Source organism: Hyaena hyaena, unplaced genomic scaffold (assembly GCF_003009895.1).
Source record: "Hyaena hyaena isolate Hyena2069 unplaced genomic scaffold, ASM300989v1 scaffold_35, whole genome shotgun sequence".
NCBI lineage: Eukaryota > Metazoa > Chordata > Mammalia > Carnivora > Hyaenidae > Hyaena > Hyaena hyaena.
The window spans coordinates 1,922,089-1,948,249 of NW_024080667.1; the positions used below are offsets into that span (position 1 = coordinate 1,922,089).

General features: G+C 45.5%; 2 protein-coding genes and 1 pseudogene across 2 annotated transcripts in view; 2 read left to right on the top strand and 1 right to left on the bottom strand.

Moving 5' to 3' along the window:
- The window catches only part of DDI2 (DNA damage inducible 1 homolog 2), a 29,025-nt gene extending 8,782 nt beyond the window's left edge, over positions 1-20,243 (top strand). The window contains exons 3-9 of the mRNA XM_039228975.1: positions 2,412-2,648; positions 4,463-4,589; positions 8,596-8,723; positions 12,327-12,455; positions 15,419-15,522; positions 17,650-17,839; positions 20,181-20,243. Of these exons, the coding sequence (XP_039084906.1) occupies positions 2,412-2,648; positions 4,463-4,589; positions 8,596-8,723; positions 12,327-12,455; positions 15,419-15,522; positions 17,650-17,839; positions 20,181-20,197 (932 nt within the window). The 3' untranslated portion in view covers positions 20,198-20,243. The remainder of the gene's footprint in view (positions 1-2,411; positions 2,649-4,462; positions 4,590-8,595; positions 8,724-12,326; positions 12,456-15,418; positions 15,523-17,649; positions 17,840-20,180) is intronic.
- LOC120229772 lies at positions 8,107-8,475 on the bottom strand (annotated as a pseudogene).
- A 2,510-nt stretch (positions 20,244-22,753) lies between the features above and the next one.
- On the top strand, positions 22,754-24,981 carry RSC1A1 (regulator of solute carriers 1). The gene has a single exon (XM_039228974.1). The coding sequence runs from the start codon at positions 22,776-22,778 to the stop codon at positions 24,636-24,638; it is 1,863 nt and encodes a 620-aa protein (XP_039084905.1). The 5' UTR covers positions 22,754-22,775; the 3' UTR covers positions 24,639-24,981.
- The last annotated feature ends 1,180 nt before the right edge of the window (positions 24,982-26,161 follow it).

The window sequence follows — 26,161 nt, forward strand, 5'->3', positions numbered from 1 at the left end:
TAAGTGAAGATATGGGAACTAAAATGTGGTACTTCTTCCATGATACTGAGCTTTATGAACATTAGGCAGCTGGACCACCAGATTCTGCTCTGTGCCCACCAGCTGTGTTAATCATGTGAAAGGAAACTTACCTGTCTCAATGTTCTATCCGGAATAGGGGTTTATAGTCTGGAAACTGTGCTTTGGGATTTAGAATGTTTCTGCGTCCCTAAAATAACATGCACAATTGCGTGGCTGTGAGCATGTGTGCCCTTGATGGCAAGAGGGTCTGTAACTTTCTTCAGATACTCAGAGGGGTTTCTGATCTGCCAGAAGTTGACATGGTTCTGATGTGGAATTGTTTGATGAAATGTAATAGTGTTTTCCATTCCCTGCTGTCTCCAGGTAGATGTCTTCAAATGCTGGTTAGTCTCTAGGTCAGTTGGCTTAAAGTTTGTGGTGACAGCTGATGGGTGCCTGGGTGATGATGACACATGCCAGCTTAGAACAGTGTGTAGTACGTCCATCCGGCCCGAAACTGGGGCTGAAAGAGACCAGCAGCACCGTTCCTCCTAGATCAGGGTCACGTTAGCCCCTTGGGCCTACTGTGAAACTTCAGAAAGAGTTGTGACTTGAACATGTCAGTCAAAAAAAACCCCAACTCTGCCTTTGGTTAATTTGGTGAAATTGTTAGTTCTGGAGAACCTTGTTTTCCGCCCCCCGTACTGGCCCATATGGACAAGTGAGCCAGTCTGTGGGGGAGGGGAGCAGATCTAGTCTATCAGGTAAACAAGTTTTTCAAAATTCTTCTGAAGCGAGTGGACTCTCAAGATAAGTGTTAATGGGGTTAGAGATAAAAATTTCTTGCCCCACAGAGAAGGCCCACCCATATATGCTTTGCTGGTCGGTATGGATTAACTCCCTCGTACACATGTGCATGTGTACACACACACACACACACACACAGACACTTACTAGCTGCCAGCTGAGGTCTGTTTGAAGGAAATGGCTAGTTGAACCCATGCTAAGAGGCAGAAAATGACACTTGAGTTTAAGGATTCCCTTCTTCTAGTTGATGTCCCCAAAGTTTCAAGGTAGCCTCACCTTGGAACCAGCAGTGACCGTCAGGCACATTTTGGGGATGGAGGACATGTGCATTCACTCAGCTGTAGCCCCTATTCTGGCTCTGCTCTACTTTTTTAAGGTAAAACTCTTTTTTAAGTAATGGTTTTCTTGAGGTATCATTCATATACCATACAATTCACTCATATAAGGGGCACAGTTCATTTTTAGTATATTCCGACTTGTGCAGCCATGACTACAGTCAGTTGTAGCGCATTCTCATCACCGCGTAAAGAAACTGGCCTATTAGCAGTCATACCCCATCTGCCTCCAGGCCTCTAGCCATAGGCAGCCGTCAGTCTACTTTCTGTCTCTGTGTATTTTCCTATTCTGGACATTTCGTATAAATGGAATCATAATATGTGGGTCCTTTGTGTAAGGCTCCCTTTTATTTTCCTTTCATTCTAATAAGGTCAGCTCAGCCTTGATTATAGAACCTGGGAATTGTAGCCTCTAAATCTGTTCTGTCTTTTGGTGACCTCAGCACTGAGAACCTGGGCATGTTGCTTTTCTTCTGTTTGTCTCTCCTATAAAGCGATTATAGCTGCTAGCTCCGTGGGGCCAGGAGAGGAGTTAGCCGTGATGCGCAGATGAAAGGGTAAATTCTGAGAACGAGTATGTTTAACAGAGACTTGTAGAATTTTACATCTAAAATTTATGCAGTTCACTTGGTTTGTATAGTATTCTTTACCCAAGGTCTTCAGGCCCTTTGAGACCTATCAAAACAAACTAGGATTTTTCTCAGGAATTACATCCAGCTTAACATGGTTATGTTTACTGAGACTAGCTTTAATTTTTAAAAAATACAAACAGGTAGGGGCGCCTGGGTGGCCCAGTCGGTTAAGCGTCCCACTTAGGTTCAGGTCATGATCATGCGGTTCATGGGTTCGAGCCCTGTGTTGGGCTCAGCTGACAGGCCAGAACCTGGAGCCTGCTTTGGATTCTATGTCTCCCTCTCTCTCTCTCTGCCCCTGCCCCGCTCACGCTCTGTCTCTCTATCTCTCAAAAATAAATAAATGTTAAAAAAATGCAAATAAGTAAAAACTTATCTCCTCTGCGATATCGTATAAGCCAGGAATCTAGGGTTATTACCATTGCCTGCACCCCTTTGCTATTCTTGCCATGGGTTCACTTAGACTGCAGTCTCTATATTCAGTCAGCATGAAAGAGCGGAGGAAAGGTCAGATGCCTGCAGTTGCCATGTGCCATGTGCCGTGTACCATGTACCAGCAGATGTTCTGCTCTTCCCTTCAAATGCTTGTTTGTGTGGAGTCACTGGAAGTAAACTTTGAACCGATTTTCCCCAACAGACTTACCCCGAATAGACTTCCGTAGTATAGCCGTGCCTGGCACGTCCGGCTCCCGGCAGCGCCCGCCACCAGGAGCACAGCAGTCCCACTCATCTCCCGGGGACATAGCTTCATCTCCTCAGGGCTTGGACAATCCAGCCTTGCTCCGAGACATGTTGCTGGCCAACCCCCACGAGCTGTCCTTGCTGAAGGAGCGCAATCCACCCCTAGCGGACGCTCTGCTCAGCGGAGACCTTGGTAAGCCTGTCGATCCGGAAGACTGTCGAGCAAACCCAAGGGGCAGTAGTTGTGGCGCAGCACATTTAGAGACACTCAAGCGACTGGGGTGTTCAGCCCGCCGTGCCACGCGGTCTCTTGAACACACCAGTTGCTCTCCCAGAGGTCAAGTGATGCTCATGCCGAAGGCCGAGTTGACTGGCGGTCATGGTCGAGTTTTACATGGCACAGAGCTCGGAAATGCAGCTTGTCCAGCCTGCTCAATTGACATTTTCCCCCGAATTACTTTCACAGCGTGTGTCCTAGGGACTGGTATTTTATTTCACCTGTTTAGTGGGAGCCTCACTCTCTCTGGAGTTCGAGAGAGCTCCAGTAAGCCAGCTGATGCCCGGTGAAATGCTTTTAGTGACAGAGAACCTGTCAGGTGCCGTCAAGCCTGTGTGGTGAAATGGAACCCCCTGGCTCTCACCCACCCCAAGCTTAACGAGAGCCCCTTGCTGCCGTATTTGAGCCATTCTTCTGTTAAACAGAATGTTTATTTTTAGTCAGCTCGATGAATAAAGTTTTCCTCTGTAAATTTCTCCAGTTTTACTCGTGGGTTTATGCAACTGTGCTGATTAAATTTTAAAACGTAACAGACATTCAGTAGCTCATTCTTCAGTAGACCATTGAGGTAATAATTACCTAACAAATGTGCAGATTTTAAGTATACAGTTCATTGAGTTTTCGCAAACTCATGCAGCCGCCATCCTAGTCAAGATAATAGAACATTTTTCCCCTCCAGAATTCCAGTGGGTTCTCTGCTAGTCAGTTTTTTCCCCTTATGGGCTACTGCCGTTCTGATCATCATGTTTTCGGTCTTCGGGTTCATGGAATCACCCAGCGTGTCCTCTCTCGTGTTAGGCTTCTTTTGCTGAGCTTAATATTGTTTAGATTCATTCACATGTGTGTATTAATAGTTCATATGATCGTTATCTCGGTGTCTTTAATTTCTTATGCAGTGTATCTAACCGCCAAAGACCATGATGATGGCACGTAGAACTTTATACATTTAAATACACCTTCATTTGAGAAATAGCAAGATTAAGGTGGTTTTTGTGACATACATTTTATAGCAAACAGTATTTTCTTCTTCCTCCTTTTCCTGCCCATTTGTCATCAGGTCATATGGGTAGGCTGACAGTAGTTTGCCTTTAACTTACTCTGGTTTATGGTAGAGAGTATTCTAAAGAGAGTGACACTAAAACAGGAAAAAGGGGGCCGTAGTGCTCTGTGGGTTTTGTTGTTTTTAATCGAAGTATAGTTGACACACAACGTTAACAGCAGTTACAGGTGCGCAACACAGTGATTCGTCAGGTCCACACCTCATGCTGTGCCCGCTGCGAGTGTGGCCACCATCTGTCACCACACAGGCTGTGACAGCACCACCGACCGCATTCCGTGGTGTTGTGCTCTGTTTCAGTTCTGGGTGATGGGTTGATGAGGGCAGCAGGGCCGAGCGGAGAGGAGTGGGTCATGTATCTGCGACACAGATAGTTATTCCTGCTGATTTGAATCAAAATATTGTTATCCCTGAGTAGAAACAGTATGAAGGATAATTTCTTACAGGAATAAATGATTTTTGCAAATACTTTATTTCTTTATACTGAATTTAGGCGACATAGTCTTGCCTCAGAAATAGCAAGTAAATGTAATTGCTCATTTAAAATAATTCTCGGAGGCATCCTGTCTGCATCTTTTATAGCTGTATTTTGAGAGACCGTTTGTTCTGGAAAAGTACTAATAGAGCATGGAAATAGAGTGGTACTCAAGATTTCCCCCCCTTATTTTTGTAGAGAAATTTTCTAGGGTCCTGGTGGAGCAGCAGCAGGACCGAGCCCGGAGAGAGCAAGAAAGGATTCGTCTCTTTTCTGCTGACCCTTTTGATCTTGAAGCTCAGGCAAAAATAGAAGAAGATATAAGGTAATGACCCTTCACCTAAAGAGCAAGCCTTAGAGAATCCAGGTTTCCCAGATGACAGGTGACCTGGTATCAGTTGGACATCTGCTTTGAGGTAGCGTCCTTGTTTTGCGTTTGAGATAGTAACTTTAGCCTTCTAGGTCACTCTCTCCCCTCCTCTTCTCCTCATGTGTTGATTTAACATTACAAAGCACAGATACCGAACCTGGTGACTTTAATGACGACCCCCGGACTAGCCTGCGGTGCATCATGAAGCAGCTCCAGGGCGATGACCCCCAGGTCTGAGCAGAAGCCTCGGTTCGGGGAGGCTGTCAGGCTGTCTGTCCAGGCAGACTGCGGTCTCCATCCTTAGGCAAAATGCGTGAGCCCTAATGAAAGCCAGGCCTGGGCGTGATTGGATGAGACAGCCCTGGACTGAGGGGCCCTTGGAGTCCTGGGTGTGTCCCTGGTGCACTTTTCGAGCCGGCCTCCGTGTAAGCAGACTGCCAGGCACACTTCCTGCTCCAGTTTCTCACACCCGGGGCTCGGGTAACATCACATGAGCAGCTTTAAAAAGGCAGATGCTTGTGCTCTGTTCCCCAGTCAGATGGAGCAGAGGGTTAAGAGGTGGGGCCGGGGCAGGTATAAGGATGCTAATGCCGACCTCGGTCACCTCACAAGGCACAGAAAGAGGCCAGCCGGTGCGTTAGAACAGAAGTGCGGCCGCCCCCACGCCCGCAGTGTGTTTGTTGTGAAGGCCCTAGTGCGGCAGTCCCGCCCCTTACGTGCCGTTTAACCGCCGCCCGGAAGCAGATCGGTCAGCGGTCAGTAGTGGCCTCACACAGCATCACGAGGCCTGTGTCCTTCGCGTCACTTCATCTCATCGCGTGGGCATTTTAGCGCCTGAGTACAGTACAGTAAGAGGTTGTGGGAGAGGCCACATCACGTAACATGTCACAGAATGTTATAGTCGTCCTATTAAATTATCGTTGTTCATCTCTTACTGTGCCTCACTGATAAGTAAGCTTTACCATCGGTGTGAACATCCAGGAAAGCACATAGGAGGTAGGGTTCAGTACTGTTTGTGGTTGCAGGCATCTGCTGGAGGTCACGGAATGTACCCCTTGCAGGTAAGGGGGCCCTGAAGAACTGTGTTCTTTGTCATAATCCTTGGTTACTTGAATGAAGCCTGAATTGGGTCAGCTTGGAAGTCAGATAATGGTTATTTTATCTCCTGTTTCTCCAACTACATTTGAAATCAGAGATATTTAAATTGTATGCCAGAATCCATTACACACCTTAGCCATTCACTTGTGTTCTTGTTGATTAAGTGTCCCCATTAATTGCATTAACATATTAGTATATGAATATTTTTTGGGGAAAAAAATCTCACTAATTAAATCTTCCCAGAGAAATAGGAAGAAACTTGTGTTCTCTGAACTTGACTACAGTGCATTTAAAAGGGAACCTGACATAATTCTCAAGAATAGATGTGTTCAGGGACGCCTGGGTGGTTCACTCGGTTGAATGTCCGACTCTTGTTTCAGCTCAGGTTGTGACCCCAGGGTCATGGGATTGAGCCCTGTGTCGGTCTCCATGCTGAGCGCGGAGCCAGCTTGGGACAGTCTCTCTCTCTGTCTCTCTCACTCTCTTTCTTCTCTCCCTCTCCCTCCCTCCCTGCCCCCACTTTGCACCTCCACCCTGTGCCCACTCTCTCTTTCTCAAGTGAAGAATTATGGACCAGAAACGTCTCAAAAGCTGTTTGTGGTCACAAGTAAAGTCTGTCCCACAGAGTGATGGGAGAGAAGTGGAGTCCACGCGTGCATGCGCTCTTGCATGCTCGCTCTCTTAAAAAAAAAAAAAAAAAAAAAAAAAAAGATGTGTTCCACCTAGAAGCAGGAGAGGTAGGAGGGAGAGTGAGGGGGCATGTAGCCACCCCCTGACCCTGCACAGTTGACAGAGTAGCTGTGAGATGAGGCTTATTTGTAGCTTGTGGAGGGCCCTGGGAGCTTAAGGAAGTCGGGTAACGCATACATTCTTTTCTAGAAGACCTTGTGCCTCTGAAGAGACTCTACATACATACAGAGCCCAGAATAGCCAACGTGACTGGTATTATCTCAGAAGATTTTTTGCTAAAAATTATCTTGGTTGGAGTCAATGCAAGGTCAGGAGTATACAACTAATTTTAGTTCGTTTCTAAATTTAATAATGTGGCATAAGAGAAAAGCCGTGTAATTCTGTCAAAGGCCTTTTGAAGTTTCATTTGGTGTGTTGCACCAGTGATTACTCAGCGTGTGTATACACTGGAGTATAATGTTTCCCCGACTAAATTAAATGAGGGTGCCTTTGACTTTCTGAGAAGTTTCATGAATTTTTACAGAATGCCTGCCAAACCCAGCAGTTCATTTGAGGTAGAGTATTACTACAGAAAAGACAGGCATCACAGTTTAGAACAGGGCTCGGCACACTTTGTCCCTAAGGAGCCCGATGGTAAATATTTTAGGGTCTCCATGCTGTGCCGTCTCCACCACTAGCGCTCACGTCCGCCAGCGCGGTACCAGAGCAGCCAGAGAGGACCCAGCAAGACGGACCGAGCCGTGTGGCTGCGTTCCCGGGGAGGTTCACACGCGCAGGTGGCCGTGTGTGATGCGCTAGCCCCTCCTTTGCGGTTACAGTTTATCCGAATCTTGGGCCCTGTTCTGTTAGTGCCTCAATCTTGGGGTATGTTGCCTGGCCCCCTCTCTCCTTCCCACTAATGTTGGTCGTGTTAGGGAGTGTTTTATATCTCTTTCTCCTTTAAGAATTAGAATATGTCTAATGTTTGAAGAAATGGTTTGATGGACCAAGTGAACTGGGGTGTGTGTGTGTGTGTGTGTGTGTGTGTGTTTGTGGTTTTCTAGGCGATAGCCAGGTAGCTAAAGAGACGTGTGTGTTTTCGCAGCATCTGCTCTTCTGTTAACGTGGTGTTCTAGATGCCGCACCCCCTCAGCAGTTCTAGGGTGGGAGCCCCCTCGTTTACAGGCAGAAAACCCAGTCTTGGAGGTTAAGCAGCAGACCCAGCAGGGCAGTTGAAACCTCTGTGTATTACATTTGCCAACTGTCTTTTTTTTTTTTTTTTTTTTTAAGTGTTTATTTATTTTTGAGAGAGAGACAGAGTGCGACCGAGGGAGAGGCAGAGAGAGGGGAACACAGAATCCGAACCAGCTCCAGGAACTCAAAGGTTGTGACTCTTGCTGTCCCAAGGTTTATTTGCCTGCATCTGAGCTTGTCAAGGGAACAGAACGGTTTATGTGAAAGCAGTTTGTTCGCCTTCAGATTTCCTGCCAGCTGCGGCCCACTCCCTCACCTGCTGCAGGGAGCGCACCAGTGTCCGATGCCACGACTCGGTGGCTATGCTAGGGGCATAAGATAGAGACAGATCTGTGGGGTGTGGTTGGTTTTTTTCCCAGTCAATGAAAGGGAAACTTTATTGAAGCACAAAGCCCCAGGGGCTCGGGCAGGGGGCCATCCTGCAGGCGGCAGAAGAGCCGGTGGGAGGGCCTTATTTGACCTTCCTCTTGGGCCACAGGTCGTTGCTGTGACCACACTTCTTACGGCAGTTGACAGCGCAGGGGTGCAGGTGAGCGGAGCTCCTGCGGCAGATCATCTTGTTGCAATTGTATTTCTGGGCCGGCTGGTGGAGGGAAGGCTGGAGGAGGCCGCGGCGCAGGTCAGGCACTGGGCGCAAGGCAGGCTCTCCCTGCATCTCGTAGCCGTCCTCCGGCTGCTTGTGCACAGAAGACAGGTGCCGCTGCTCAGGCGAGATGCCCTCCTGGTCTTGGATTTTAGCCTAGACCTTCTCACTGGTGTCACCAGGCTCGACCTCGAGGATGATGGTCTCGCCCATCGGGGTCTTCACGAAGATCTGCATCTCTGTGTGTGTCACTCGTTGGCGAGAAAGCCAAGTCTGTTTTTAATACTGTGACTTCTGAAACAGATTTCTCTTCCTGGAGATGATGATTTTACTGTACTTGGTTTTGGTTTGTTACAGGCAACAGAACATCGAGGAAAACATGACCATAGCTATGGAAGAGGCTCCTGAAAGTTTTGGCCAAGTAGTGATGCTTTATATTAACTGCAAAGTGAATGGACATCCTGTGAAAGCCTTTGTTGACTCAGGTGACGTCTCTGTCCATCTGTCCCACATTCTGGGGACTCCGCTCCCTGTTAAATAGGGGAGTAATCCTCCAGGCTGCCACCTGACCAGCCTGAGAGTCACATCACTTGCCAAGCTGTGTGTTTGTTGTTACATGTTTATTTCTGTAACCTTTTTTTTTTTTTTTTTTTTTGATTAAGTAAACTCTGCTCCCAATGTGGCACTCAAACTCACAACCCTAAGATCAAGGGTCGCTTGCTTTTACTGACTGGGGCAGCCAGGTGCTCCTGTAATCATTTTTGAACTGGTTTTGTATTTCACAGTATCTCCTTTATCTTCCTACTTCCCCTTACTTGGCATCCTGAATTTTTAGGATACCTGTGTAAGAAATGTGGGAGTAAGTGGGTTTAAAAAAGGAGCCGTAAGAAACAACAGCATAGAGTATAGGTCAGACATATTTCAGCATGGTCTGTGCACCAGCACTTTGCCAGGAGCTGTGAAGAGTGGAAGCACATCTGAATCAGGGCTCTTGGCCTTAAAGCACTTCACAGCCAGGTCAGGAGAAAGCGAGTTTCCCCCTTGAGGATTCAGATGATCCCTGTACCGACTGGCACCTTTTCTCACCGTAATAGCTCTGTTTCTTAGTAAGATCACACAGAGCACCATGGGGGTTTGGTTGAGTGGTCTTATGTGCCTTAATTCTGTGCAGTCCCCTCAGCCTGTGAGATAGGATGAGTTCCTAGGGTAGGAAAAGCCCTGCTCACATGGTATTTTCCTCCATTTGTTCTTCCACAATTCTGTGAGCACATGCTAGGTTTCAGCTGTCATTAACAGTTCGTATCGTGAGGGGGCGCCTGGGTGGTTCAGTCACTTAAATGTCCAGTTCTTGATGTCAGCTCAGGGTCCTGAGTTCAAGCCAGACATCAGGGTCCCCAAAGGACACACAGGCTACTTTTAAAACAAAGGGGTGGGGGGTTATATCTTGAGATGCACACGTTCTTAGGAGAAGCAAATTTGCTGACTATTTAAAAAATGTCTGTTGAATGCTGTAGGCAGGGCATTCGTGCTGAGAGTCAAGACTCACTAACTGGAGCCTCCTGGGACTCCTATGAGAGAGAGACAAATACATAAGAGATGCTAACAGTAACACTCAGCATTTATTGAGCCTTTACTGTATGCCAAGCAACATATTAGGTGCTTAATGTAAATCACCTTAGTCCTCAGGAAATCTCTGAGCTGTGTTTGACTATTAACCCTATTTTGTAGATAGGGAGACTTCAGTGTTGAGAGGCGGTGTCACTCTTCAGGTAGACAGGGTCACGAGTAGTGGACTGTGGGTCCCGCCCCAGATCTGTTTGATGGCAGAACTCCGCAACTACAAAACTCAGATGCGTGTTGGCTCCACATCAAGACCACATTCTCAGCACGACTGGGGAAGGCCGTTTTGAGCTTGGTCTCTTAAGCATGAGTGGAATTCAGAGAAAGTGAAGGCAGGGGGCCCTCTGCAGGAGGGTCAGCACGAGTAAGAGGCAACGGGAACAGTTTTCTCCTGTCAAAGTGGCGGTTCTGAACAGCCCGGGTAGAAGTCTGGTAGCTGAGTCTGTTTGTGCTACTATACAAAACTACTGTCAACTGGGGGGCGGGGGAGGGGCCTTATAAACAACACAGGTTCATTTCTCGTAGTTCTGGAGGCTGGGAGAGATCCACGATGAAGGTGCAGGCAGCTTGGGTGTCCGCTGGCCTGCTTCCTAGTTCACAGGTGTTCTCTCACTGCATCCTCACCTGGCAGGAGGGGTAGCTCCCTGGGGTCTCCTATGTAAGGGCACTCAGCCCACTCCTGAGAGTCTTATCTTTGTGACCCAATTGCCTCCCAAAGACCCCCATCTCCTTTTTTTTTTTTTTTTTAATTTTTTTAATGTCTCTTATTTATTTTTGAGACAGACATAGAGACAGCATGAGCAGGGGAGGGTCAGAGAGAGAGGGAGACACAGAATCTGAAGACAGGCTCCAGGCTCTGAGCTGGCTGTCAGCACAGAGCCTGATGTGGGGCTCGAACCCACCAACCATGAGATCATGACCTGAGCCAAAGTCAGACGCTTATCTGAGCCACCCAGGCTCCCCAAGACCCCCATCTCCTAATGCCATCACACTGGGGATCAGGTTTCGACATAGGAATTTTGGAGGGACACGGATATTCAGTCTATAGTAGCAAGAAGAAGGTAGGCTGAGGAGCTGTGTCAGTGTGGTTGGAGGCTAATCTTACAAAGAGTAGGAGCCATTGAGGACTTTTGAGCAGATGAATATGTGATCTGAAGAAGATGATATTTGAGGAAGACTGAAGACAGTTACAGATCTGGAGGATTCCATACCCCTCAGGGGTCATGTCTGTTTCCTCCCTTTAAATTATACATCCACAGAGTGGTTTGGAAACCAGAGAAATTGTCCATTAGCGAGGGGAATAGGGTGTGAGCTAGGCTGATTGCTATAGTTAGAAGAAAGGTCAGAAATAGAAATTGCATAAAACTCACAGGGTTGGAGCAGAGTTTGAGAGTTGGGGAAAAGGCTAAAAGAAGAGGAGTCACAGGGGGGCGCCTGGGGGGCTCAGTCGGTTGAGTGTCCAACTTTGACTCAGGTCATGAACTTGCAGTTAGTGGGTTTGAGCCCCGCATCAGGCTCTGTGCTGACAGCTCAGAGCCTGGAGCCTGCTTCAGATTGTGTTTCTGTCTCTCTGCCCCTCCCCTGCTCATGCCTGTTTCTCTCTGCCTCTTTCAAAAACATTTAAAAAAAAAAGGAGGTGTCACAAGGGAACGGTGCTAAGTTTTATGTTGCAAGAGAATAATTCCATTGGTAAGGAGAGAAATCCAGAGTGAGAATTATTGGGAGAGAAAAGAGCTTTATAGCTCTGTTGGCTTGAGATGGAAATGTCGAGTACTCGGGCCTATAGACCAGAGTGTGTGGGAGAGGTTAGGACTGTGGGTGAAACAGAGAGGTGTCTGTCTCCCGCACGGGCCTGCTCTGGCTGTGTGGGTGAATCCACGTAACCAGGGGAGAAAAGACCCTAAATGCCCTCTTCCTGAAAGGGAACAGAGTGTGATTGTTGGAGCAGAGATGGGGGAATTAGGTTTATTTATTTATTTGTGATACGGTGGGTTTTACATAGTAAATTATTGAGTCCCAACGTTTGGAATAAAAATAACCTGTTAAGATGTTTAGAGATACTTGGTGAGGACTGCTGTGAGTGTAAAGGAGTGCTCAGCTGAGCACTTAACATGTTTCCATCTGTAGATGTGGTTCAACTTTCTGGAAGTCCTCTCCGGGTAGTTTTGCTTTCTGTTGGTAAAGTTTTAAAACATCATCTAATTATGACACTTAAACAAAACATTCTTTCCGTCACTGTCAGGTTTCTACACTGTGTTTCAGATTGTGGAACTGAAAGTTGAATGAAGTATGCAAGAACAGCTAAGGGCTAGACTAACCCAGATGTGAATAATTGTACACAGACAGAAGCGGGGGTGGGGGGTGGGGGTGAGGTACTTGCTTTCTGCCTTGGTCTCAGGCTGTAGTTTTTCATCTTCGCACAAACATGGATTTCATTTTTATTATCTGATGTTTCCCTCTGCTTCCAGGTGCCCAGATGACTATTATGAGCCAAGCTTGTGCAGAAAGGTGTAATATAATGAGGCTGGTGGACCGTCGGTGGGCCGGGATTGCCAAAGGAGTGGGCACCCAGAAGATTATTGGAAGGGTACATCTAGGTGAGCAGAAGGCACTATGGGAGTCTTTTCAGGGTAGCGGGTGTTTCACAATGTACTTTGTATTGGTATAGCTGACCCAGCAAGCCTGATCCCCAGAAATGTTAAATCCTGTGTTCTGTCAGAGTTCTACACGTGCGTGCTGTAGTTGGTTACAAAAAATCAGTCCTAGGTGCTTCTCTTCTGCTCCTTAGAGATCCTTCAGCTATTCAAGCTCATTCCTTGTGGTGCTCACCTCCATGTTGCTAAATAACGTGTGTGTCTTGCAGTTACTGACACGTAAATACTGTAGAGAGCTGAGCCACTTAATTGAAAATGATTGCTTTTCCTTTTGTGTTGCTTTTCTTGACAATTAATAATTGTCTTGTTTTGGTCATCTGGCATTCTAAGTGTTCCTCAGTCCCCGAACACATACCTAGTTGTGTAAATCTCCCGTTGAAGGTTCTTCTGGACACGGGACCAGTGCCGTCCAGTCTCCAGAAGCTGGTGTTTTAGACTCTCCCTTGCCTGGGTCCCAAAGTCGGCTTTCCCTCTTGCGGTTAGATGGGATTACATGAATCCTCTGTCGTCGTCTTTGTAAGTTTGCTCCCCAGTTTATTAGAGGGCACCTTCCTGTAGCTACCAGAGAAAGAATACAAGGGAGGAAACTGAGTCCTTCATTATCAGAACTTGTCATAGGCGGTTTTTTCTTCCTGTGTTCTATCAGTCCGGCTAAGTCGGGAATCGTTTTTGTTCCCACAGTGTTTTGTCAGTGTTGCTGCTGTGTCGATGCTTGATCCTGTATTTGAAACATTTCTTTTCCATTTCTGAATCTTGTAGAATCTTCTTTGACCTCTCACTGTTCTGAAATTTCAGATTCACAGTGATATTCTTGGGTCTAGGTCTGTCTTCATCCACTGCAGGGGATACGTTTCACTTCCCCTTCCCCGTCCCCAGGATGTTTGTTACTCCGGTGGGATGATGTCCTGTCCCAGACTCGTCCTTTAATTTTCTTTCCTTCTGTTTCTCTCTTTCCTGTGCCCTGGATGTGGTGGGTGTTTGCGGGATTTCCTCGGCGTTGCCTTCCAATCTTCCTATTACATTTTGTATTTGTTCGATGGTTTGAGAAGATGTCTGGTGATCCTTGGCATCTGCTCATATTGAAGACCAGGACACCAAAAGGCTATTTGTCTCATTATTTTTAAAAAAATTTTTAATGTTTGTTTATTTTTGAAGGAGAGAGAGGCAGAGCATGAGCAGGGGAGGGGCAGAGAGAGAGGGAGACACAGAATCCGAAGCAGATTCCAGCCTCTGAGCTGTCGGCACAGAGCCTGACATGAGGCTCGAATCCATGAGCTATGAGATCATGACCTGAGCTGAAGTCGGACTCTTAACCGACTGAGCCACCCAGGCACCCCCCCAAAAGGCTACCTGGAACATTACTTGGGTGGGCAGCCTCGGCCATACTGGGTGACCCAGAAGTTGGAAGGAAGGAAGGAAAGGGTAGAGGTTCTGTAAACGTAAACTTAATCCCCCTGGGATTCAGTCGGGTTCCTGTTGTGCCTTTGTCTTCCTCCATGTCCACCTCTGTTTCCCTCCCTTGAGAAAATAAATCTCTAGTCTACTGTTGGGGTGAAAGGAGAGTCACCTAGTTCAGCCGAGGGCAGAAGGAACCCCACGATCTAACCGTGCCTCCTACACCCAGTCTACCTAGTTTGGATTCCTCTCCACCCCTCTTTGCACAAGTACTTGTTCCCTAACCACTTGGGGGATCTGTGATGTTAACTGGCTTGCTTCCCTGTTTTCCTCACTGCCCTCGCCTTTCTGTTCCCAAATCGTGTTTCAGGGTCTCTTCTGGTTTTTTTCCCCCTTAGTGATTTGTACCTTAAAAAAATAAAATTTTAGGGTCGCCTGGGTGTTTCAGTCAGTTGGGCATCCGACTTTGGCTCAGGTCATGATCTCACAGCTTGTGAGTTTGAGCCCCGCATCAGGCTCTGTGCTGACAGCTCAGAGCCTGGAGCCTGCTTCGGATTCTGTGTCTCCCTCTCTCTCTGCGCCTCCCCCACGTGTGCTCTCCAAAAAAAAATATATATATATATATTTTTAAATGTTTTATTTATTTCTAGGAGAGAGAGAGAGAGAGAGAGAGACAGCGTGAGCAGGGGAGGGTCAGAGAGAGAGGGAGTCACAGACTGAAACAGGCTCCAGGCTCTGAGCTGGCAGTAAGCACAGAGCCCGACGCGGGGCCCGAACCCACGAACCGCGAGATCATGACCTAAGTGAAAGTTGGACGCTTAACCGACTAAGCCACCCAGGAGCCCCAAGAATATTTTTTAAAAATTAAATTTTATTATAATTACTCATGAGTGAATGGAGACAAATATACGTGCTCATTCCTTCCTCTGTAACCAGAATTATTCCTTTTTTAATACCGTAAATCCCTTTAAGTGAGACTCAACCATCAAGTACCATTTGTAGTTAATCTCCTTCTGACCCTTTTCCTATGCATTTTATTCTTGTAAAAGGTGGTCGTATAATGTATAGAATTTTATACTCTGTTTTAAGAAAAAATAACATTTTCTCACTGTTAATTTAATTAAAAAATTAAAATTAAAAAAAAAAAAAAGAGAACGTGAGTGGGAGAAGAGCAGAGATGGAGGGAAACACAGAATCTGAAGCAGGCTCCAGGCTCCGAGCTGTCAGCACAGAGCCCGACATGGGGCTTGATTCCATGAACTGGGAGATCATGACCTGAGCTGATGTCAGACAGACACTCAACTGACTTAGCCGCCCAGGCGCCCCCTTCATTGACTTTTAAACTGATCATTGGCTTCACTGGATTTTTATACTTAACTTACCTGTTTCATGCTTTGCCTTGACTTTGCCTGATTATAAGAAGCAAGGCACAGAATGATAGATCCCTTTCCAAAGCTTGCATGAGGCTTTTGAAGCAAAAATCCGTAATCCCTTCTCTTAATATGCTTTAGCTCAGGTTCAGATTGAAGGAGATTTCCTGGCATGCTCTTTCTCTATACTTGAGGAACAGCCCATGGACATGCTTTTGGGACTGGACATGCTGAAGCGGCATCAGGTAATTAAGTGCTTCATTATCTTCCTCACTGACATTTTGTATGTTACGTGGTTATGATCGCATCATTTCTCTCGGCTGTGTATATTAGAGAACTGAGAAACCATGGCTCTTCAGACTTGGAAAGGTCCCTAATTGAGGATGTCATCATACATGGTTTGAAATGATTTATCAGTAGAAATAGAATCTCTTCTTATGAAATCTTTCCGAATCTGTTAAATCCTGCCATCTGTTTGAGATTATAATGGGCAGCTTGGTTCTCTTGTGTTACTTTTAGTTTCTGATTAGAACTCAGGTAATTTTTGATGGGTTTGTAGGAGGATCTAGAAAACACATGATGATGATTTTACTGCAAGTATAAGTTTAGTAAATCTTTAGCAGCTGGTCAGACAGTGCTTGGAAGAAGAACTGCAAGATTAAGGAAGAAGGTGTACATAAGATGTTGGCAGTAGAAATGTTCATTTAGCACAGGGAGAATGGTTTGTAAATATGTTCACTTGTAATCATATTTATATTTCCACTCTGAAACCTAACAGTTTGTTTAAAGATAAACTGTTCTGATTGAAGAAGCAGTAACTGTCCACTGGATAATAAAACTTTTCACAGCAAGGTTTCCTATCTAGGCAATATTTGTATGTCACTAATTCTCTTTTTTTTTATTTAAATGTTTATTTCTTTTGAGAAAAAGAGCAGGAGTGGGGAAAGGCAGAGAGGGAGAGAGAATCCCAAGTAGGCTCCGCATTGTGAGAGCAGAGTACAACTCGGGACTTAAGGGACTGAACCACCTAGGCAGCCCTATGTCACTAATAACTCTTTAAAAGTGTTTTAAGACTGAGTTCCTATAAAACACATATTGCGGGGCGCCTGGGTGGCTTAGTCGGTTGAGCGTCCGACTTTCACTTAGGTCATGATCTCGTGGTTCGTGGGTTCGAGCCCCGCGTCGGGCTCTGTGCTGACTGGCAGCTTAGAGCCTGGAGCCTGTTTCAGAATCTGTGAATCTCTCCCTCCTGACTCTCCCCTGCTCACGCTGTCTCTCTCTCTCTCTCTCCTAGAAATAAATAAAACATTTAAAAAAAAACACATATTGCATTAATATTCTAATCAAGGCACAGAATTTTAAGTAGAAGTGGTGAGTGAATGCGTGTATTAATAAAACCTAATTTATTGTCACTATCTTTTCCCATTTTTTAGTCATGCTATAGACCAATAGTCTTCGGCTTTATAGATATAAAACATATATGTGTGTACTGTCCTATGTTAAATAATTAGAAAAATACACGGAAAAGGAGGGTGGTGTAAGTATGAAATAAGGATTGTCTTGGTGTGCCTGGGTGGCTCAGTCGTTTAAGTGTCTGACTTTGGCTCAGGTCATGATCTCACGGTTCGTGGGTTCTGTGCTGACAGCTCAGAGCCTGGAGCTTGCTTCAGATCCAGTGTCTCCCTCTCTCTCTATTAAAAAGATAATTAAAAAAGTAAAGATTGCCTTGCCCGTATACCACTTTTGAGATCATTGGTACTTTATGCAGTAAGCACAATGTAAATAGTGATGTAAATGTATAAATAGTATGTCTCAGTTTTATAGGGAAAAAATCATCTGTATATTTCTAAAAAGGGCTGCTGATTATGCTTGGCATTTTTCCAAATTTCATATAGTGGACATCTATTAACATTTAAGTTCAAAAATGAATAGAGGTTGGGTTAGACAAATATGTATAAACTACATCATATAAAGATGATTCTTCTATGAACTTTTTTCATTCTGCTATAAACTTTAAATGTTTAAAAAATACTTAAATATTAGGAATACTTGGGTGGCTCAGTCAATTGAGCTTCTGACTCGACTTCAGCTCCTGTCATGATCCCACGGTTTGTGAGTTCAAGTCTTGCATCAGGCTCTGTGTTGACAGCTCAGAGCCTGGAGCCTGCTTCAGATTCTGTGTCTCCCTTTCTCTCCGACCCTCCCCTGCTCGCATGCTCGCTCTCTCTCTCTCCCCTCTCTCCCTCCCTCTTTATCCCTCAAAAATAAACAAACATTAATACTTAAATAAAACTTAAATATTTAAATTCAGGATAACTTTTCTGCATGGTGTTTTGTCCGCTGTCATCAGTCTTTGGTTTCTTCCTTCTAAGTGTTCCATTGACCTCAAGAAAAATGTGCTGGTAATCGGCACCACCGGCTCACAGACCACCTTCCTACCCGAGGGAGAGTTACCAGAGTGTGCCCGATTGGCATACGGGGCTGGGCGAGAGGAAGTGCGGCCAGAGGAGATTGCAGACCAAGAATTAGCAGAAGCTCTTCAAAAATCCGTAGAGGATGCAGGTATTTGCAGTGGCCAAGCTCTTGGATAACTTGCTCGTTATAGTCAGTGAGCCAGGGAGGTTAGAGCTTCAGAGGGGATGGGGACCTTTTCAAGTTCCTAATCCATGTCATCGTGCTGTCCCGGATGTATTCCTTGTCCTCTGACCGCCTCTTCTCTCGATACAGTAACAAAAAACTCGGTGTTTCGACAGATCATTGCTGTGTCCTAGGCACACTGGGGAGTTCTTGGCTTAAGCACATTTTGGTAGGCTTCCTGAAAAATCTTGTGTTCCTTTTTCCTATCAAAAATTCTTACACTAAGCAGACGTTTCATTTTAAGTTCCCCTGTTCCCCTGAACATTTATTTCCTTTTTTGGGGCCCGCTTCCTTTGAAGGATAGCCTTGTCCTGACTAAGCGGCCCCGACACCTTTTTTAATATCTACTGAAAGTTGCTGCTACCAAAGATAGAGGAGCCAGCAATATGGAGCCTAACTGAACACTAATCAGAGTACAGGGTTTATGCTATTAGATTGCAGAGTGTGTTCTCGGGCCAAAGAACAGGGGACAAACTCGTGACGTGGGGATTCCGGATTCCTTTCTCCATGAGTCTTCATTGTCATGGTTTCAGTCTAAAGACCAAGCCAAGTTTTTTTGGGTGAGATGGAAGGACACATTTTTGCTGAAATCCTACCTCCATGTGATCATTTTCCCCCATCTGTTCTATAACCGTGACTGTGGGATGCATTTTCTAGAAACTGAAGAGGATTAACTTTTAAGTTGGGGTTATTTTAAAGTTTTGAGCTATAATTATTCATCAGTGACTAATATCACACATTGTGTTTTCTGATGCAGTAAAATGTATTAGAGCCACAAGTTCAGGGAAGAGCTTTCTTCTAAAGACATAAAAGATAGGAGCTCATTTAAAAAAAAAAAAAAAAAAAAAGGCAGTCAGATTTTGCCAGTGCTTTTATGGAGAACACCCAAGGTCTAGCCCTGAGCCTCTTTAAATTAAAATGAGTGTGGGTAGCAGACAGACTTCTCCAAACTGGCCAGGTTCATAATCTGCTCCACCACACCGTTTGGCTCCTTTGAGTTCTACATACAAAGTACAGCCTTGGTTGTAGAAAGGGGGAAATTCTGAACAGCCAGGGGGAAACTAAATTCATAGTTTTAAGCTTCCCTGCAGGGCGAGCATGACTGAGTTTGACAAACCCACTTAGGAGGTTTTACCCTGTTTTTAGTGACTTGTCAGTTTAGCCATCATTCTGGGTATTAATAAAATGTTGCATTACCATCTTGTGAAATTTGTATTTTCCCCCCACAATTTGGTGTTTTTATTTGAGAAGCACTGGCTGATGATAGCAATACTTTCTAACCTACTCACAGTTACCCTCCTTGGGTGATTACCTTCCTATAATAAAAAGCTAAGGAGATTAAAATAGAAAGCACAGATGTTTTCAGGCATAGCGAAAGGAATGTAGTGATCCCAGCGATTAAAAGGAAGGGCTCCTGGCTGGCTCGCTGTGCAGAGCCTGCGACCCCTAACCTCCGGGTTGTGAGTCCAAGCCCCACGGTGGGTGTAGAGATTACTTTAAAAACACAAAAAAGCAAATTAAAAAAAATAAAAATATTTTTCAAAAAAGGATGAAAAGGAAATGGGGCTTTTTTGCCCACGGGACGATTTTTTTTTTTTTTTAGTAACGATACATGGCTTGTGCTAATTTTTACAGTGTGTGAACAAATTCTACATCAGGTTCTTCTTGTTTGGAACACCGAGTTCCCAGTATCCTCAAAATCAAAACTTTGGACCTAGTAGGTGAAAGTATTTTTGCTAAGAACGGTTTCTTTGGTGGATACCTCATACCATAGTATCTTTATCTTTCTATCAGCAGCAAAATAAATCAGTAGGAGCTCTATCAGATACATTTTCTAAACACCGACGAAAAGATAAGTTAAGGCAGGATGATCCAGTTTCATTTGTTTTCCTTCTAAAAATAAATCTCAACTGAGAAAGAAATTTGGAAAGCGACTATTACAAGTGTTTGCTCACCTTTAAGGTTGCCATAGCCTGTGATTCCATCCATGGGTCTGCTGTTTCCACCTGTCTCACACGTCTGCCCATGAGTTCCATGTGTGTGGGTGTGTGAGATTAATTCCTTTCCAAGTTCTATCGAAGATCTGTTGAAGCTGACACGTTGTTCTATGTATTGTGAGAGAATTAAGCCACCCAAACGTCCCCCAACGTTGACTCTCCCAGTTCCTGGTTGTAAAGATGGCAGAGGAATGGAGACAGTAACCCTGCATGCTGTGTGGTTTGCATTGTTAACCCAAGTTTGCTTGTCTGTTTCCTAATTCAAACAGAGCGTCAGAAGCCATGATGCATGTAGTGTGTGTGTGCTGCAGCTGGAGTGGGCCCCAGACCAGGTATTTATAGACGCCACGTTCAGCCTTCCATCCAGTTCTCATCTGTGCTCAGAAAGTCTCTGTGTCCGCCGCAGTTTCGGAATTTAGCTTCTGCCATCCATGTCGCCTCGTCTGATCTGGTTACAACCAGCCTGTACATGCATCCGTATGTTGGCATACGTACATATCGAAGCAGAGTTTCCTATTTGTAGTTTCATCAACTGCTGCAACAGTCTGAGGGGGGAAGGGAGATCCCAAGAAAAACCGGGTCCCTCTGGCCAGCATGAATAGAGCAGATTAAGGGTGTCAGCACCGCAGAGTGTTGTTGAAGATAACTACACTGTTAGGGGTTTCATGAGCCTGTTTCTTCTGGAAAGCTGGAAGTTGCTCTTTCCTATCTCGGCACACAACTGCCTAGAGTGGTAGAAGGTCAGACATTTTTGTTCCGCTGAAGAAGAAATGGAGGCTTCGGCCTGGTAACGTGTCTGGGGACACAGGGTCAATAACGTGGCCAGCACTGAGGTTTCATTCTCCCAGTGATAGGAGCTGAGACTTCACTCTTGTCTCCCAGCCTCACAGAGTCTCCACGGAGATATGCCTTTCCATTTCCCTGGAGTGGGAATACAGGAGACGGCAGCCTTTAGTTTATGGCTGATTTATCAAGAGGAAAAATGGCAGCTCCCAACCTAGGGCATTATAGGGGCTTCCAGGCTGGTTGTAATTAGATACCTAGCACTTAATTTCTTCTTTTTTTCTTTCTTTCTTACAAATATAGAGTAAAAGTAGGCACAGTTTAATTATTCTTAATGCCCATTGTTCGCGGTCCCCTTCCACTGTCCTGTGGTACTGAGCCAGTCCCCTACGGTCAGGACTTAGGCCAGTGAAATCTCAGTAACTGGAGGACTGTGTGCTGCTTTCTCAGTGAGCACCAAACACACACTGAGGCCACGTTCTGCTCGACCTGATACAGTGATTGGAACTGGTTTGCCTAGTGCCCAAAGGCCATCATCACATGCCCCGTGCTACTTACATGGATATTTCACTGTGATGCATCTTTTCTGTTCGCATTAACTCACAGCTGAACCTCTTTCGGAGTCAGCCTTAGAGATTGATAAATAAAACTAATAACTGTGTTTCTAGACACTAATGGATATAATTTACACTGAAGCAAATGCTGTTTTCCCGTTGACCTCTAAACTATTGTTTCACAAGAAGTTGGTAACTTGCTGACATAGTGCTTTATCTTCTCATACTGTTGATGGTGTTGGATTAGAATGATTTAGAGCTGTTTGATTCTGGATTACTTCCTGACTTCTTAAGGTCAAGCCCTCCCCCCTCCCGCCCTTACATTGGATATTAATCACCATGAAGCATCCGAGTCTGAGAAGCGCCTGCCCTGAGAGATTGTATTGTGAAGTAGTTTTTGCTGCTACCCATTGACATTTAATTAATGATCTTCTAGTAACTGCATAGAGGTCAGTGTTTGACTGTATCAGTGGCAAAAAGAGAATTGGGACTGATACTTACAGCATCGTGAGGTGCTCCTTGAGCCTGCCGTCCATGAGTGCTCAGTCAGCTGTACTGATCCTAAATTGTCATTGCCTAACCAAAAGCTGTTATGAACTATCTCCCTCCACTGCCAGGATCCTCCCCCCCTTTCCCTGCCCTAAAGTACTTAAATGTTCTCACTTAGTTGTGCTATGTTAACGTGACAAAGTAACTGATAATCCTTTCTAAGGTTGCCATATTTGGTAAGGCGATGATGAGATCCAGTCTGTTTGCTCTTTATCTTTATTTTTGTTCTTTGAGTCCTTGCTCAGACAGTTAGATCATGATTTGGATCATGGGAGTTTGAACAGAAATAAATTAAATAGAATATTTGTTTCTCTGTCTTCCAGAGGTCTCCTTTCTCTTTATAATCCCCACTCTGTTACAGATATATCTGGTTTTAAACTTGTCGTTTAGAACCCTCGTGTTCACGTTTGAAACACTAGAAGTGCACCGACATGAGAATCACTCTAGTGCAGAGATCCTCACAATTCTTAACATGCTTAAGAACCAGCTGTGGAGCGTTTTGAAAATGCAGATCCACAGGCTTCCTCCCGGGGTGGCGCCCTAGAATGCGCTTGCTTAGCATACATGACTTCAGGGCAAGTGACAGAACACACCCGGAGAAACCCTCCTGAGAGTGCTGGACTCACGGAAAATAAAGATACAGAAATGTCCTTCAGTCTTGAGCACTGACTCAGCCATTATGTGGATGTTTATTAATGGTACTTAAAGAAAAGGATTGAATCAGAGCGTACATGTTTTGTTAAGAATGTGCATACCTCTTACTCTGATGCCATGATGTTAAATTGTCTACCCCAGTGAGAATGCTTCTTGTATGAGTATCAGAATAAGACAGACCCAAGTTTAAGGATCTGATTTTGTTCTGTCCATTTGAGATTTGTATCATCTGAGAAGTTACTGGCCTTTGTCACCTACTAATCTCTTTTCCTTTCCCTTTTGTTCCATATAGAGAAAAGCGGTAAAGAAACTACCTCACTGGGAATGTCATCCTTACCAACTTCAGATGGATTCAACCATCCAGCCCATTCTCCAGGACGGAGCCCCGAGATTGGTAATCCTATGAGTCTCGCTCGCTCTGTCTCTGCTTCCGTCAGCCCTATCAAGCCCAGTGACCCTGACCGCATCGGACCTAAAGCTCTAAAGGCTTTGAAGGCTTCCGCTGAATTCCAGGTAACCTCTGAAAAGAGAGAACATCTTCCTCCACAGGATCTTTCCGATAGTGCTTCTTCAGCAGACAGTGTTCCCGCCGACCGTGCTCCAGCCATGCCTCTGCAGAATTCATCCGAAGAAGCCATTGTTGCAGAGAGCATGGAGAAATCTGCTGAAGGAAGCACCCAGGGCCTCAGATCTCCTCTCCACACAAGACGGCAAGCTAGTTTATCTGTCACAACTGCTGGTGTGCAAGAACCACCGGGGTCTCCAGGTGAAAAGGGTTGGCATCCGGAAAGTCGGAACCCGAGTCCAGGGAACAGCCGTGAGCACAGAGAACTGGGACACGAGCGGCATCAGGCTGTACAGCAGGATGCTCTGCATGACCGAGAACAGGAACACCCCTGTGACACAGAAGACTTTGAACTTCCTGGGGAAGGGCAACAGAATCAACCAAGAAGTGTTGATTTGGAAGCTACAATGAAAGAAGACGGGCTGCAGCAGAACGTGGACCTTCCAGGCACAGACGAAAATATTCTACCTTCAGGACGCTTTGGCCGCTCACACTCAGAAACACTTATGGAAGTAGATACAGTCCAAGAGTCCCCAGGTGCTGTGCTTAACTCAGCGGATGGTCAGAACGCCAGTGTCAAGAACATCGGCTCATCCGGTCTCACCTTAGAGAATCCCCTGATGGAAGTAGAAACCTCAAAATGTAACCCTTCATCTGAAATTTTGAGTAGTTCGTTTTGCACTCAGGATTTACAGCTCCCAGACAATAACGTTGAAATGTCTGGAACAAATAAAGAAGATGGGGATTGCTCCCCGCCTTTAAGTCTCTGTGGCAGTTGTCAGCCCTCTGTGGAGTCAGCAGAGGAACGGTGCTCCTCTCTGACAGCAGCCTTGAAGGAACTCCATGAACTCTTGGTCATTAGTAGTAAACCAGCTTCAGAAAATGCATCTGGGGAAGTTCTCTGTCAATCAGAAATGGTAACCCACAGCCAAACAGGTATTCAGGAACTTTCTGAAAGGTGGACCCAAAGTGAGCATGTTACAGCTACCCAGAATGAAGAGCATTTGCAAGTCTCCTTTCATCAGACCATATCTGTGTCCGTGAGGGCAGAAGAGTTAACAGACACTTCAAATGGTGCTGGAGTAGATGATGTAGAAAACATTAAAGTCAGGGATCCAGGTGATGGCCTAGTACCTGATAAGGAAAGTGTCCCCGAGTCTAGGGAATCCGAAAACGAGAGCAGTTCTGCCACTCTAGCCTCAGCAAAAACGTCTAATCAGTTACACTGCACCTTAGGTGTAGAAATCTCACCCAAACTTGTAGCAGGTGAGGAGGATGGTGTCAGTCCCGCTTCTGAGCAAACGAAGTCCTTGTCCAGGTTCACGTTGATTGAAGATTTGGGTCAGGGCTCACAGAATCTGGTGACAGACAGGCCTGAGACCCGACAAGATGCCTGTCCTGAAGCTGTGGGGCCGCCGCTTGAGTTAGGACCGCCTACCAGCCATCCATTGTCTAGTCCCTCCGTTCTTCCACCGCTGATTTTTCCTGCTGCAGACATTGACCGGATTCTCCGGGCCGGCTTCACTTTGCAGGAGGCTCTTGGGGCTTTGCATCGAGTTGGTGGAAATGCAGACCTTGCACTTCTTGTTTTGCTAGCAAAGAACATTGTAGTTCCTACATAACCATGGAAAAGTGGGCTAGATCATACTCTGTTCCCTTAAAAAAAAAAAAAAAAAAAGGCTATAGACACACATGCACAAACGCACGCGCGCGCACACACACACACACACACATCCACACTCACCACATACACAGTGTATGTAGAAACCTGCAAGCAGAATGTTGAGCCAGATTTTTTTTAAAAGATTTTTTTCGGCCAAAGTAAATTATCTCTTGTCTGATGAATTTGTCTATATGTTAAAATTTGGGCCTTTTAAATGTATTGGCAGTATGTGCATACAAAAGCTTTTTATTATCATCAAGATGATGTATTCTGGAATAAAATTGATGGTTTTGTGTATAGCATACCACTTTAGAATGAGAGTGAGTGCTTTAAAAAGCAGCCATGAGAAGGCCTGCCACCTGTGCAGCTATGAGCAGATCACCTGTCCACTTGGCCGTGGCTGTGCTGTGGGCAGGGTACAGCTTGTTGGCTCGATTGTCCATTTACAAACTTGATCACATGGTTTGCTGTTTGGACTTACACTTAGTGCTCTGTGTATTGGCGATTCATCAGTTGTGAGAGGAAATTGAAGAATAATTAGATGATCTCTCCCAGAGCGGTATGTTTTTATTTGTGTGGTTAGGCTTCAACATTTTTACGGGGTGAGTTGGGGAGGATTTAAAACTTGGGCCTCTCTGTGTACGACAGGCTGCTGCATGGATTGCCAAGCCTTTTGGGGTGGGCCATGGGGGCGGTGGGAGGGGGCATCAGCGTCAGACTGGAACGTGGCACTACCCAGATAGAAAAGGGAAAAGTCTGTAACTCCATTCACAAATGTCTTGGTGGTTTCAAGAACTGTGAGTGGGAAATAATGGCCGAAACACTGGAATTTACTAGAGAGCGGGTTTGCTAGCATCTTCCGGATCTCACCTCAGCCTTTAGGGCCAGCGACGAACCCAGAGTTCTGCTAAGGGGTTGGATTGCCAGCAGTTCCTTTCCTTTCTGAGCTCATCTACCAGGAAGTCCTTCTAAAGCTCCTTGTGAGCTGTGATCAGAGTGAGACACCAGGAAGTGTGATAACCTTGTCGCGGGTCCGTCTCGGTGCTTGGAACGGTCGGTCTATTTTGCGAGCGGCCTTTACGGCAGTGCAGATAGTACTGGCGGTTTCTGACTCAAGTGGCCTTGGTAGAGATTTCCATCCCTTTCTTTCCTCAGGAGTTTCTTTTTTAAAGCAAGCTGCATCACATTTGTGTTTACCTTGTCAAGGCAGAGTGGGGCATAGTATATAGGTGTATTTATTGTGGCCTTTTTTAATCTGAGGACTAGCCCTTGGAAATCCTTGTCCTGTGGGCCCCACTGTGCAATAATCTACTGGATAAGATTTTAGGTAGTTTTTCCCGGAAAATAAATTATCTTAGGTACCTAGCAGGAATCAGAAACCTTGGTTTTATTATCAAAAAGGACTTTGAGAATGACTCCCCGATTGCAAGCTCTAGTTTGCAATGTGTTTGAAACAGATGCTTTGAAAAGGGTGATTCGTGA

What these genes read in the sequence shown, in the direction of transcription:
- RSC1A1 (XM_039228974.1), top strand. Translation starts at nt 22,776, where the DNA reads ATGTCATCCTTACCAACTTCAGATGGATTCAACCATCCAGCCCATTCT.